This window comes from Cetorhinus maximus, chromosome 5 (genome assembly GCF_964194155.1).
Source record: "Cetorhinus maximus chromosome 5, sCetMax3.hap1.1, whole genome shotgun sequence".
In the NCBI taxonomy this organism is placed as follows: Eukaryota; Metazoa; Chordata; class Chondrichthyes; order Lamniformes; family Cetorhinidae; genus Cetorhinus; species Cetorhinus maximus.
In genome coordinates this window covers 137720797-137733603 of record NC_135883.1, presented here as the reverse complement: position 1 = coordinate 137733603, position 12807 = coordinate 137720797, and the positions used below count along the sequence as shown (strand labels likewise).

The 12807-nt window shown below is 42.3% G+C and overlaps 1 protein-coding gene across 3 annotated transcripts in view; it reads right to left on the bottom strand.

Annotated features, from left to right (window-relative positions):
• crybg1a (crystallin beta-gamma domain containing 1a) overlaps positions 1 to 12807 on the bottom strand; it is a 320531-nt gene that overhangs the window by 35060 nt on the left and 272664 nt on the right. For 2 of the 3 annotated variants that reach the window (XM_078542510.1, XM_078542511.1), the window contains 4 exons: positions 12374 to 12500; positions 5630 to 5662; positions 3945 to 4057; positions 1739 to 1868 (listed from right to left, as the gene is read on the bottom strand). In XM_078542510.1, the coding sequence (XP_078398636.1) occupies positions 1739 to 1868; positions 3945 to 4057; positions 5630 to 5662; positions 12374 to 12500 (403 nt within the window). Of the gene's footprint in view, positions 1 to 1738; positions 1869 to 3944; positions 4071 to 5629; positions 5663 to 12353; positions 12501 to 12807 lie in introns of those variants that run through there. The other variant, XM_078542512.1, reaches the window with a different exon arrangement.

Below are 12807 nucleotides of genomic sequence, written 5' to 3'. Positions count from 1 at the left end.
CTTCACTAGTGATTGTTCCACGCCTGCCTTTCACAAGGGGATTTTACAACTTGCCTGGCTGTCCAATTGCTCTGCAGTCCCCTAAAACTCACATTAATTTGCAGTCTGCATCTGGGGGATGAAAAGTTCTGGAGCATTTGGTGGCACTTTCAAGCTTTTGCGTTGCTCGCGTGGGCAGAATGCTTCAGAGGCCCGACTCCAAACATGTCAGTGGAGCTGCTGGTGAACAGTCTCAGCTGCGGAAGAATACTCATTTTTGACAAACTTTTCCAAGTGTGTGGCCACTTCCCTCACCTTCCTCCCAACCCCTGGCATGTGCTTGTGTGCTTCCATCAGTCTGTGCTGCCTTGAACCCCTCTGACCCCACCCACACTAGAGCCCTTGTCCGAAAGCCAGCTGAGAAACATTGACTTGCCTCTGGCACCGCCCCACCCCCGAATGCACGGCTCCTCTGCCTTGATGTCCTATGGGCGATCCTCACGAGCGCTGCGCAAGGTTGTGTGCACTCACCACCGAGTTCCCCTCGAAGTTCAGCTCACCAGGTGCATGTCTTTTAAAGGCAATCGTAAATCATGGCGGTCTGAAGTCATGCCAACGTGGGAATTAAATTTGACCGGTTAAGTTCTTGATGTTGGGAGGCTGGGGGCAATCGTGGCCTGGATTATTTATGTCATTGGGAAACGTGACTAGGGCCATGTCATGATATTTTCTTCTCACGCCGCCAAACACACCCGCTGCAAACGGGAGCAGAAAATTCAACCTTTCAGTTACATGGAGAGACTAGATAGAGTAACTGGGATTGTTCTCTTGGAGCAGGGAGGTTAAGGGAAGATTTAATATAGGTGTTCAAAATCATGAAGAGCTTTGAAAGAGTAAATAAGAAGAAAGTCTTTCCAGTGACTGAATGGCTAGAGTAGCTAGAGGACACAGATTTAAGATAATTGGCAAAGAACTAGAGGGGACATGAGGTGACATGACGAGAAAAGAAAACTATGCCGCAAGCTGTAAAGATCTGACATGCACTGCCTGAAAGGGTGGTGGAATCACATTCAGTAATTGCTTTCAAAAAAATATTTGATAAATATTCCAATTGAGGAAATTTGCAAGGCAGTGGGGTATCAGCATGGCAGTAAGATTAATTGGGTCACACTTTCAAAGAGCTGGCACAAGCACGATGAGCTAAATGGCCTCACTTTGTGCTTTTTCACTTTATTAGGGTAAAGATGCCGTAACTTCGATCTTGGGAAATTTATGAGATACAGATTGCGAGTAGTAGCACTGCAATCTAATAACAATTCAGTGTTAAAATGTTAAACAAAGCACTTGTTATCCATTTCAGTTCAGGATTAGGCCTGGTACTCAAGCAATCGAGAGGAAGGGATTCACAACAGGAAATGGAATTCAAGCTGTTCCCGACTAATCTTTCTACACTTGTTGACAATGCAAGTTTTCATGCCCTACAAATGTCGTACACAAAAGAGCACAGTTTCACAGCTAGTGTACATATTTTAGCATACATATTTTATAAAAAGAGTAAATGACTTTTGTATGCGGGCTTGTGTGTTAGTAATCTTTGAACTGAAGCACAAAGAACAACACTAGGATCAGATATCATGACCATATGCCAATGCAATGAGTCACGCATCTTCCACTTAAAAGAGAAAATTGACAGCTCTTTTATTGTGAAACACATCAACAACATGAGATATTATTCTAGTAAAAGCTAAAAGATACTTACAAAGCCTATTTTCTTCACGGATTTGATGCAGACATCATTTGCACATCCTAGCATCATCAAATCAGAATAAATTTCCTCCTCAAGTATATACTGATTACCAGTGAAATTCTCTGCATCGTAAGCCACCCAGCTACAAAAAGAGACAAATACAATGAATTGTTTAGTTTTCAAACATACGTTTCTGTTTTCTTTCTGTTCAGTCAGCTTCATGTTCTCCCAGGACAAAGATGATGCAGTCTGGGCCTGGACTTCCACGGAGCGGCAGAGTTGGATCGCCAATCTGCTCCTACTTTCCTACCTGGAAATCAAGGCAATCCTTTCTCACCCAGTCTTCCAACTCAGGCCGAGTGGGAACTCTGTAATGCAGCACGTTCCTGAGGCCTTCAGCCGAGAGCTGCACAGTCGGATGCAAAGAGGCTACTCCCCCCTTTCTTACACCACTAGCTGCTGTAAATCAGGTAAGTTTAAAGGTCCAGCCACTTTCAACCCAGGAAGAAGGTAGGTTTGTAAGGTAAGTGGGTAGGATTTGGGTGGGGGCAGGTTGTGTGTCGGGCGGAGGCGGGGGGCGGGGGAGGGGTCCAGTGGTCAGGGGGGAAGAATTGGGTGGGTAGGTGGGAGGAGTCCAGTGGTCAGAGGAGAAGGGTGCAATCGCTGGAGGTGCATTCAGGGCGTGAGGCAGGGTATGTAATCAGGGAGTCTCGTGCGGGTTGGGTGGAGGCTAGGGGTGCATCCTATGGTGGGGTCACAGAGGTGGTAGTCAGTGGAGTGACAGTAGTTAGGAAGTGCCATGGGGGGGGTTCTGGGGGGTGTAATAGGGAGATGAGGGGTAGTGGGGAGTCCTGTGAGGGGTTGGGGAGGTGTGGAGGAAGTCTCAAGTGGGATGTGGGGGCAGAACTGTGGGGGAAGACCTGTGGGGGGGTCAGGGAGGTCAGTGCAATTGTTACTCAGAAGCTAGAAGTGGTTTTAATTCTTCGGAATTTTTCTGGGTAACTCTCTTGCTGTAAGACACTTGGAACCATCCAAAATCTGTAATTTATATCGGAGTATCAGATGCTTCCCAGTGCAGGGCAATCGCCCATCGGGAGTTTTAACTTCCCAGGTAATTGCCATGCAGTCCTTACCTTTAAATCGCAAATTTTGGATGGTTCCAAGTGAACCTCCAGGGAGAGGTTCCCCAGCGCATCTTTAGGGTACCCCACATATACACTGCCCTGGAGCCCGGAAGTTACGGGCCAAAGTAAAGCTCAAAAAATGTTTTTAAAAAATGAGGTCCAGAATATGATAAGTCTATGAAGACCCCTCAATCCATGTGTTCTTATATTGTTCTGTCGATCCCGTTTTACAGGTACGCCACATCGGTCCACTGTCTGCACCGCAGTGGGTGGGATGGGGTAGGGGGAGAATTAACGTGCTGTTAACATTACTGTTATCATCCTTCTCAACAGATATTCTTCCCCCATTTCAGAAAAGAAACCCAGTTGCACCAATTATTATTTCTGTTTCTTTTTCCCAATTTTCACCCAAGCCAATTTCAGGAAAATATATCCTACAAGATTGTTAATTTAGTATTAATCTCGTGATGTCAGCTCATGCCCATTAGTAATCAGGTTCAGAGCCCTCAACTCATTTGAAAAGAAGCTTACAGTCTTAAGAATTTCCATCTGTATTAGCTGTAATCAAACTGATATTGCTAAAATAAAAGATTAGCATTACACATGTACCTGTTATAATAGATCTGATCATGCAATACTCAATGGCAACTACTGAAGATGTTGAATGAGGACCCACAGAGAAAACAGAACCAAAATGATTTTCAACAAAAAGTCTTGCATGCAAAGGATCTCAACAGAGGAGCATTTTGCTTAGATGTCAGATTTTTGGTTTTTATAGTGAATGCGGTTTTCTCACACTGAGACAATGTGGTAAGTACCAAACATTGAAATTTTACCAAATGTAACTTTCAATTAAAATTTAAGATAGTTCATCTGGAGGAACTGTTAAAAATCCAGTATTTAAAATGGATTATTCCACAGAAAGATTAATTGTTTACACTGAGAAACATTGTAAATACAATAATATATAAATATATTTATTATTAAATATCCTGTTTATCTAGCTTTTCAGTTAAAATAGTTATAAATGTGTCTTCAACCAACTTATCAGGAGTTCCTTTAATTGGTTCATAATCTAAATTAATTGCCCTCACCTGCCGGATTGAACTTTGCAGGACTTGGGTGAAAAACCAGCTGGAAATTGGGCGGTGTCCATGTTGAAGACTTGTGCACTTCCTTGAAATTCAGGCTCCGAAAAAAATTGCACCTGCATGTCAAGAGTTTTATCCATAATAAGACATATAGAACACTTAGGAATATAGGAAATTGGAGGAGTAGGCTATTTGGCCCATTGAGCTTGCTCCGCCATTCAAACAGATCATGGCTGATCATCTACCTCGATGCCATTTTTCCTTACAATTCCCATATCCCTTGATGCTATTAGTATCCAGAAATCTGTTGATTTCTGTCTTGAATATGTTCAAAGACAGCTTCCAGAGCCCCCTGGGGTAGAGAATTCCAAAGATTCATTATCCTCTGAGTGAAGAAATTCGTCCTCATCTTAGTCTTAAATGGCCTGATCCTTATTCTGAGACTGTGTCCCCTGGTTCTAGACTCACCAGCCAGGGGAAACATCCTATCCACATCTACCCTGACATGCCTATAAGAATTTTGTAAGTTTCAATGAGATCACCTCTCATTCTTCGAAACTCTGGAGAATACAGGCCCAGTCTCCTCAATCTCTCCTCATAAAATAATCCCACATCCCAGGGGTTAGCTGGGCGAACCTCCAAGCAAGACTCTAAACAATTGTAGCAAGACATTTTTACTCCTGTACTCAAAGCCCCCTTGTGATGAAGACCAACATACTTTTTGCCTTCCTAATTGCTTGCTGCACCTGCCTGCTAGGTTTTAGTAACTCATGAACAAGAACACCCAAGTCCCTTTGGGTATCAACACTTCCCAACCTCTCAGCATTTGAGAAATATTCTGCCTTTCTGGTTTTTCTGCTGAAGTGGTTAACTTCGCACTTATTCACATTATGTTCCATCTGCCATGTTCTAGCCCATTCACTTAGCCTGTTCAAGTCCTCTTGAAGCCTCCTTGCATCCTCCTCACAACTTACATTCCCACCCAATTTGGTGTCTTCAGCAAATTTGGAAATATTACAATTGGTCCCCACATCCAAATCATATATAGATTGTGGACAGCTGTGGCCCAAGCACTAATCCTCTCACTAGTCACATGCAGTAACCCCTCGACACAGCCTGCCATCTTGAGAATGACCCATTTATTCCTACTCTCTGTTTTCTGTCTATTAATGAATTCTAAATTCATACCAGTATATTACCCCCAACCCCATGTGCTCCAATTGTGTTTATTAACCTCCTGTGTCATACCTTATCAAAAGCCTTCTAAAAATTCAACTTAGGGACAAAATCAGTACTTTAGTGAGAGAGGATTTTAGATCAAAAGATCAAGATGTAGAATTAGTTTGGACGGAGCTAAGAAACAGCAAGGGGCAGCAAACATTGGTGAGAGTTGTTTATATCTTAACAGTAGTGATAATGTTGGGCAGGGTATAAATCAGGAAATCAGAGGTGCATTTAACATGCGTAATACGGAACGGTGAAATCTTTAAGGTTAGCACCAAGTTCTGTCACTTTGCTGCTGAGCACAAAATCTGGGCCAATACCTTAGCAATTTTAGTTGCTTTAAACCGCAGATTAAGTTACTCTAGCAACATTTGGGAGAAACTCCATTCAAAATTTATCTACTTTGGAACCTTCAGCAAATATTTTGACAGGACACAAATAAGTGAATACTTGGAAGTTCATACCTTAAGCGTAGATAGTTCGCTGTCCTCCATATCCTGAAAAAAACACATAAGCTTATTGAGGTTTACTGTTATCTACTAACAAATTATAAAACAAAGAAAGGGAGATCTAATTACCATTAGTGACTATAAAGGGTCCCTTCTACTCCAATCCTCGAAATTGCTACTTGCCTTAAGTTCTAGGCAAAGCTCATTTGTTAGAAAGTAAGTGGAGAGTCATTAATGTCAGATAATACATTTGGCTTATACACAGTATCTGCCAAGATGACTAAACATCACAGCCATTCACACATGGAGAGGAAGAGTGCATGCAAAGCAGTTGTTGCAAGATGGGTAGATTGATGAAAGTTCATTCTGTCCATCTTAAGTCAACCATCAAAATGACCTTTATCATACATTCTTAAATTATTCAGGGTTGTTTGGTGTCTCACAGAGAGGTCTGAAGGCTTATATGGTTGAACATAGCTTATGAATCTTTTCATTCAGCTCAGCAACTACTCTGGTGAGATCAGTTGTCTTTGTTTCGGAGTTATCTGCAAAACCCTTATACAAGCTTAAAACTATTACCGGGGCATTCAGTTCTTTTCAGATTATTTTTGCCATGGTCACTGACTGCTCCTTAGACTTTTCCAATTCACTTGCTAGACCCTCAATCTGGCTCCTTGAATTTTCCTTTTCTGCTTTTAAAGTCTGGATTTGGTCTTCCATACTGTACATCTCATCTTTCATATTCGTCCTCAAGTGTTCTTTCTCCTCAGTTCTCGTTTTTCATTAGCAAACTCATCTTTTGTCTGTGAAAGTTGGTTTTCTACACTGAACAGTTTTTCCTTAGCAGAGCCTAATTCCAGTGTGCAATCTTTCAAGCTCACATTTTTTAATTTAACTTCTGCTAATTGTTTCTGAGACTCTTCACACTGCTTTGTCAGCACTTCTCCTTTTCCTTGAAACTTGTTCAACTCATTCTTGACGTTCTCGGTTCTTGATTTTCATTTTAGCCATGTCATTTTTCAAGAACTCAATGGTTCTCGGTATGTTTGAGGCATCCCGTGCTTTATCTGCTAGATCCTTGAGCTTCAGCATCATATTTACATTTTCTGATCAATTTCTGTCTTTTCCTTCTCTGTCTTCAGCAGAGCTTTGTCCTTGTCCTTCATTTTGGTTTCACTGTAGGCCAGGCCTGTCTCCGACTGCAGTTTTTAAGAACTTTTTTCTTCCCTTCAGTCCAGCTCAGCCACCATGTGTTATGGTGCCAGTTGTGGGCCCATTGCTGCAGCTTTCCTGCAGCTGTGCTCTGGATGCGCTGATCCTAATGGCTGCCCATTATAAAAGGTACTTTCAACTTTTAAAAAAACTGTATTTTGCTCACCTTCTTGTGATTTGGCCATGTCTCTTGATTCTGCCTCTGCATTCACTCAGGTTCTTATTTTCATCTGCAGAGTAGATTCTTCTGCTTTTCAGCATTTTCCTTTGGTGAATTTTGCTCAGCCTTTTTTTTTGATCTAGCTCGGTCCCTTGACTCTGCGTTTGATCAGGTCTGGAAATGGACCTCCACATGTCCCGGTGGAGACCTTCTGCCTCTGCATCTGCAATGGAGCTTCTTTTTTTTTTAGGTAATCTCCATCTGAGTCTTCAATATAGGTGCACTTCTCTCAGGTCAGGCTTCAGTTTCTTTAGATTTTAGTGCTTTGAGAATCTGGATTCCTTCTCCAACTTTTCTGGGATTTCAGGGTCCACCTTTCACTGCCAGATCGCTGTAAGATTGTTTGGTGTCACATGGAGAGATCTGGAGGCTTTTATGGTTGAACATAAGCTATTTATTGGTATCCCATAACTATATACATATCCAAGGTACTGTCGTGCATGGGTGCTGTCTCCATTCTGGCTCCTTCCAGACTCTACTAGACACAGTCTACTATCATGTGACTCTCTACATCATACCATGGGTGGTACAGTTCTCCAGTTCCACATTAACAACCCTTGCTCTAGCAAACATCTTAATACTACACACACATGTCTTGATCACTCTGTGAGAAGAGTAAATTCCTGACATCAGCCAGAAATGGGCCTTGACTTAATTTCAATCAAAGCCTCCTTGTTCTACTGTCACATTTTAGTTTCAAATAGATTTAGTTTTCCATAATATCCAGGATCTCATAAATCTCTATAAGGTGATCTCTCAGGCATCTTCAGTCAAAGCTGAAAAACCTCATGCTCCTTAGACTTTTGTCTATAAGGAATAGTATTTGGCTCTTATCTGCACCAGCTCTAATGCCTGAATGCTTTATTTGTGTCCTAGGGACCTGAAATGAGCACAGTACTAACAAATGTGATCTGACCAAAGGATTGTAAAATTTAGGCATCACAGTGCTCTTGTTAGACTACATTGTAAGTACAGATGCACATTGGCTATATAGTCTGCACTCTATTTGTTACGTTGAATGCTGCTCTTCAGTGAGTCGCTTGTCAAGCTTGTCAAGAATACCTAATTTTTCAGCTTTATCTTAAGCTAATTCAACACAATTTATAAAATACGTATCACCTATTTTTATTCTACATGAAAAATCTTAAACTTGTCGATATTAAATTTTACCTGCCATTGTTCTAACTATTTACATATTTTGACCAACTCATACTGTCTTTCCTGGGCTGTCTCCTCAGATTCTATCCTCTCCTTTACTTAGCATTATCTGCAAAATTGACCAGCTTGTATTAAGCTTCTTGGATCCACACCACGTATACAAATATACATGGTCATAATTTTTAAAAGTGTGCTTGCTCGAGGGATAATTGAATCATAATTGACTAGCATGTTCATAATATTGCTAATAGCGGTTTTTGAGAGTTTTACACAGACACAATCAATAAGTTGTCCAATATATAAGTGATCTGAGAACAAAAATTGTGAAAAATTGCACCAAGAACTTAAGTACACAGCAAGCTGCAATCTGACTTAAAGAAGACATGCATGTAAAAAATCGCTGCTGTATATCACTTGTATTTTAGTTTTTGGTATATTCTTTTTATCCTAACGCATTGGGAAAATAATGTGAATAATACCACTTTAATTGCACTGTAAGTGCAAAAATACATCTTGTGTGTACTGGTTTTACATTATTACATTAATATATGAATGGCTGCAGGGCATCCTGAAGAGGGAGGGTGATAAGGCAGGGGTCATGGTACATGTTGGTACCAATGACATAGGTAGAAAGAGGGATGAGATCTTGCATCAAGAATTCAGGGAGTTAGGCAGTAGACTAAAAAGCAAGACCTCTCAGGCTGTAATCTCTGGATTAGTCCCAGTGCCACGTGCTAGCGAGCTTAGAAATAGCAGAATTGCGCAGATGAATACGTGGTTTAACAGTTGGTGCAGGAGGGTGGGTTTTGGATTCCTGGATCACTGGGACAATTTCTGGGGAAGGTGGGACCTGTACAAGCGGTATGGTCTACATCTGAACCAGAGCAGGACTAACATCCTTGCAGGCGGGTTTGCTAGTGCTGTTGGGAGGAGTTTAAACTAATTTGGCAGGGGGAGGGGACACAGAATGTTAGCAGAATAGGGACACATCATAATACAGTAAAACAATCAAATCAGAGGGAGTACAGCTGCATTAAGCTTCAAGGGAGTAAGGGAAGGCTGGATGGCCTCTACTTTAATGCCAGGAGTATTACAGGTAAAATGGATGAGTTAAGGGTGAGGACAGACACGTGGAATTGTGTAGCCATCACTGAGACGCGGTTGAGGGAGGGGCAGGATTAGCAGCTCAACATTCTGGGATATAGTGTCTTCAGGCGAGACAGGGGAGGGGGTAAAAGAGGAGGAGGCATTGCATTATTAGTTAAGGAGTCAGTTACTGCAGTAAGGAGAGATGATATCTTGGAGTGGGCATCAAATGAAGCTTTGTGGGTAGAGCTTAGGAATAAAAAAGAGGCAGCCACATTGTTAGGCGTTTATTATAGACCCCCAGATAGAAAGCGGGAAATTGAGGAGCAAATATGTGCACAAGTTGCAGAGGTGTGTAAAAACAATAACAATAGGGTAATTATATTAGGTGATTTCAACTTTCCCAACATTAATTGGGATAGACATGGTGTTAAGGGCTTGGATGGAGTGGATTTCTTGAAATGTGTACAGGAGAACTTTTTAGGTCAATATGTAGAGGGTCCAACAAGGGACGGTGCAGTTACGGACCTAATTCTGGGGAATGAAGCCGGACAGGTGGCTGAGGTGGTGGTGGGGGAGCATTTTAGTGATAGCGACCACAACATAGTACAGTTTAGGTTTGTTAAGGACAATGAAATAGACAAGTTGCAAAAAAATGTTTTGGATTGGGGGAGAGTGGATTTTAATCAAATAAGGCAGGATCTGGCCAAGATAGACTGGGAACAGCTACTTGTGGGGAAATCTACAGAGGAGCAGTGGAGGGCATTCAAAAAGGAAATGGGGAGGGTACAGGCTCAACATGTTCCCTCAAGGCTGATAGGAAGGAGTAACAAGCCCAGAGATCCATGGATGACCAGAGATATTCAGGTTACGATGAGAAGGAAAAGAGAGGCTTTTAGCAGGTACAAGGGAAGCAAATCAGTGGAGGGATTAGTGGAGTACAGAAAGTGCAGGGTGGAGTTTAAGAAAGCAATTAGGAGAGCAAAGAGGGGATATGAGAAAGCTCTGGCTGGTGAAAGTAGGGAAAATCCCAAGATAGTCTATAAGAATATCAATGGGAAGAGGATAACCAGGGAAAGAGTAGGACCCATAAGGGACCAAGGGGGCAATCTATGGGTGGAGCCAGATGACATCGTTAGAGTGTTGAGTGAATACTTCACATCTGTCTTCATCCAACAGAATGAGGATGAAGGTATCGAACTTGGGGAGAGAGACTGCGAGGTTCTTAAGCAAATTGATATAGGGAGTGACAAGGTATTGGAGGTGTTGGCAGGCTTAAAAGTGGACAAATCTCCAGGTCCAGATGATTTGTGTCCCAGACTGCTGAGGGAGGCAAGGGAGGAGGTCGCAGGGGCTCTGGACCAAATTTTTAATTCCTCTCTGGCCACGGGGGAGGTGCCAGAGGACTGGAGAACAGCTAATGTGATTCCGCTATTTAAGAAGGGTTGTCGAGAGAAGCCAGAGAACTACACGTCAGTGGTAGGGAAACTATTGGAGAAAATTCTGAAGGAGAGAATCTATCTCTACTTGGAGAGGCAAGGTTTGATCAGGGATAGTCAGCATGGCTTTGTCAGTGGGAGGTCATGCATAACAAATTTGATTGAATTTTTTGAGGAGGTGACCAGGTGTGTAGATGAGGGTAGTGCAATTGATGTATTTTATGCGGATTTCAGCAAAGCTTTTGACAAGGTCCCACATGGGAAACTTATAAAGAAGGCAAGTGCACATGTGATACAGGGTAATTTGATAAGGTGGATTCAAAATTGGCTTAGTTGTAGGAGACAGACGGTGGTGACAGAGGATGCTTTAGTGGAAGCCAGTGTCCAGTGGCGTACCACAAGGATCTGTGCTGGATCCCCTATTATTTGTCATTTATATAAACGACATAGGTGACTATGTGGGGGGTAGGATTAGTAAGTTTGCTTATGACACAAAGAGTGGCCGGGTGGTTAAGGGTGAGGTTGAGTGTTGGACTACAGGAAGATATAGACAGGATTGTCAAATGGGCAGATAAGTGGCAGATGGAATTTAATCCTGAGAAGTGAGAGGTGATACACTTTGGAAGGAGTAATTTGACAAGGAAGTATTCAATGAACGGCATGACACTAAGAAGTTCTGAGGAACAAAGGGACCTTGGCGTGTGTGTCCATAGATCTCTGAAGGCAGAGGGGCATGTTAGTGGGGTGGTGAAAAAGGCATATGGGACACTTGCCTTTATCAATCGAGGCATAGAATAAAAAAGTAGGGAGGTCATGTTGGAGTTGTATAGAACCTTAGTGAGGCCACTGCTGGAGTAGTGTGTGCAGTTCTGGTTGCCACATTATAGGAAGGATGTGATTGCACCGGAGGGGGTGCAGAGGAGATTCACCAGGATATTGCCTGGGACGAAACATTTAAGTTATGAAGAGAGTTTGGATAGATTTGGGTTGTTTTCTTTGGAGCAGAGAAGACTGAGGGGCGACCTGATCAAGGTGTACAAGATTATAAGGGGCATGGACAGGGTGGATAGGGAGCAGCTGTTCCCCTTAGCTGAAGGGTCAGTCACAAGGGGACATAAGTTCAAGGTGAGGGGCAGGAGGTTTAGAGGGGGATGTGAGGAAAACTTTTTTTACCCAGAGGGTGATGACGGTCTGGAATGCACTGTCTGGGAGGGTGGTGGAGGGGGGTTGCCTCACATCCTTTAGAAAGTACCTGGATGAGCACTTGGCACGTCATAACATTCAAGGCTATGGGCCAAGTGCTGGTAAACGGGATCAGGTAGGTAGGTCAGGTGTTTCTCACATGTCGGTGCAGACTCGATGGGCCTCTTCTGCACTCTGTGATTCTGTGATATATTCTGGTGTATTTGTGCGGCAAAAGGGAACTCCATTATATTGTGATTATAGCGTGAATTATAGCGTGAAGTTGTTCCACAATTTTAAAACAATAAAATATGAAGGACAAAAGTCATTTAACCTGTTACAAACCTTAATTTTCCTTGTAAAAGACATTTGTCTTACTGGAACATTTTTGAATCAGCAGCCCAGTCTGTTCAATTCTCGTATCAATTTTAAAAACACAAAGGGGTAAATTTAAACACCTACCAACAGAACAGGTTGAATGGAGGAGATCTTAAAACTCGTTGCTCCCCAGTCTTCATAGCTGCTGTACAGCCCTTTCTCCAGAACGTACTGTTCTCCTGTGAAGTTGGTATTCTCATATGCAACCCACCTACAAATCAAGGTGAGATTACACTTGTTTACTGAACTAGTTGACCAGCATATAATGTTCAATTTTGGCAACTCTTGAGATTTCAATGTTGGAACAAGCGTATCATTGAATGAAGAGCGGATTTCAGTAAGCCTACAACCTATCAAGTCCCTCCATGTATTTTTCCATGAGTCTAAACCCACTCTCAGCTTACTCCCCATACCCATTAATATTACCCTTGTTTACCAATCAGCTGCCTTATTCCCTTTTAAAAGAACTTTTGTACTTGGGTTCAATGATAAGTTTGTGGCAAAAAATTCCACATTCC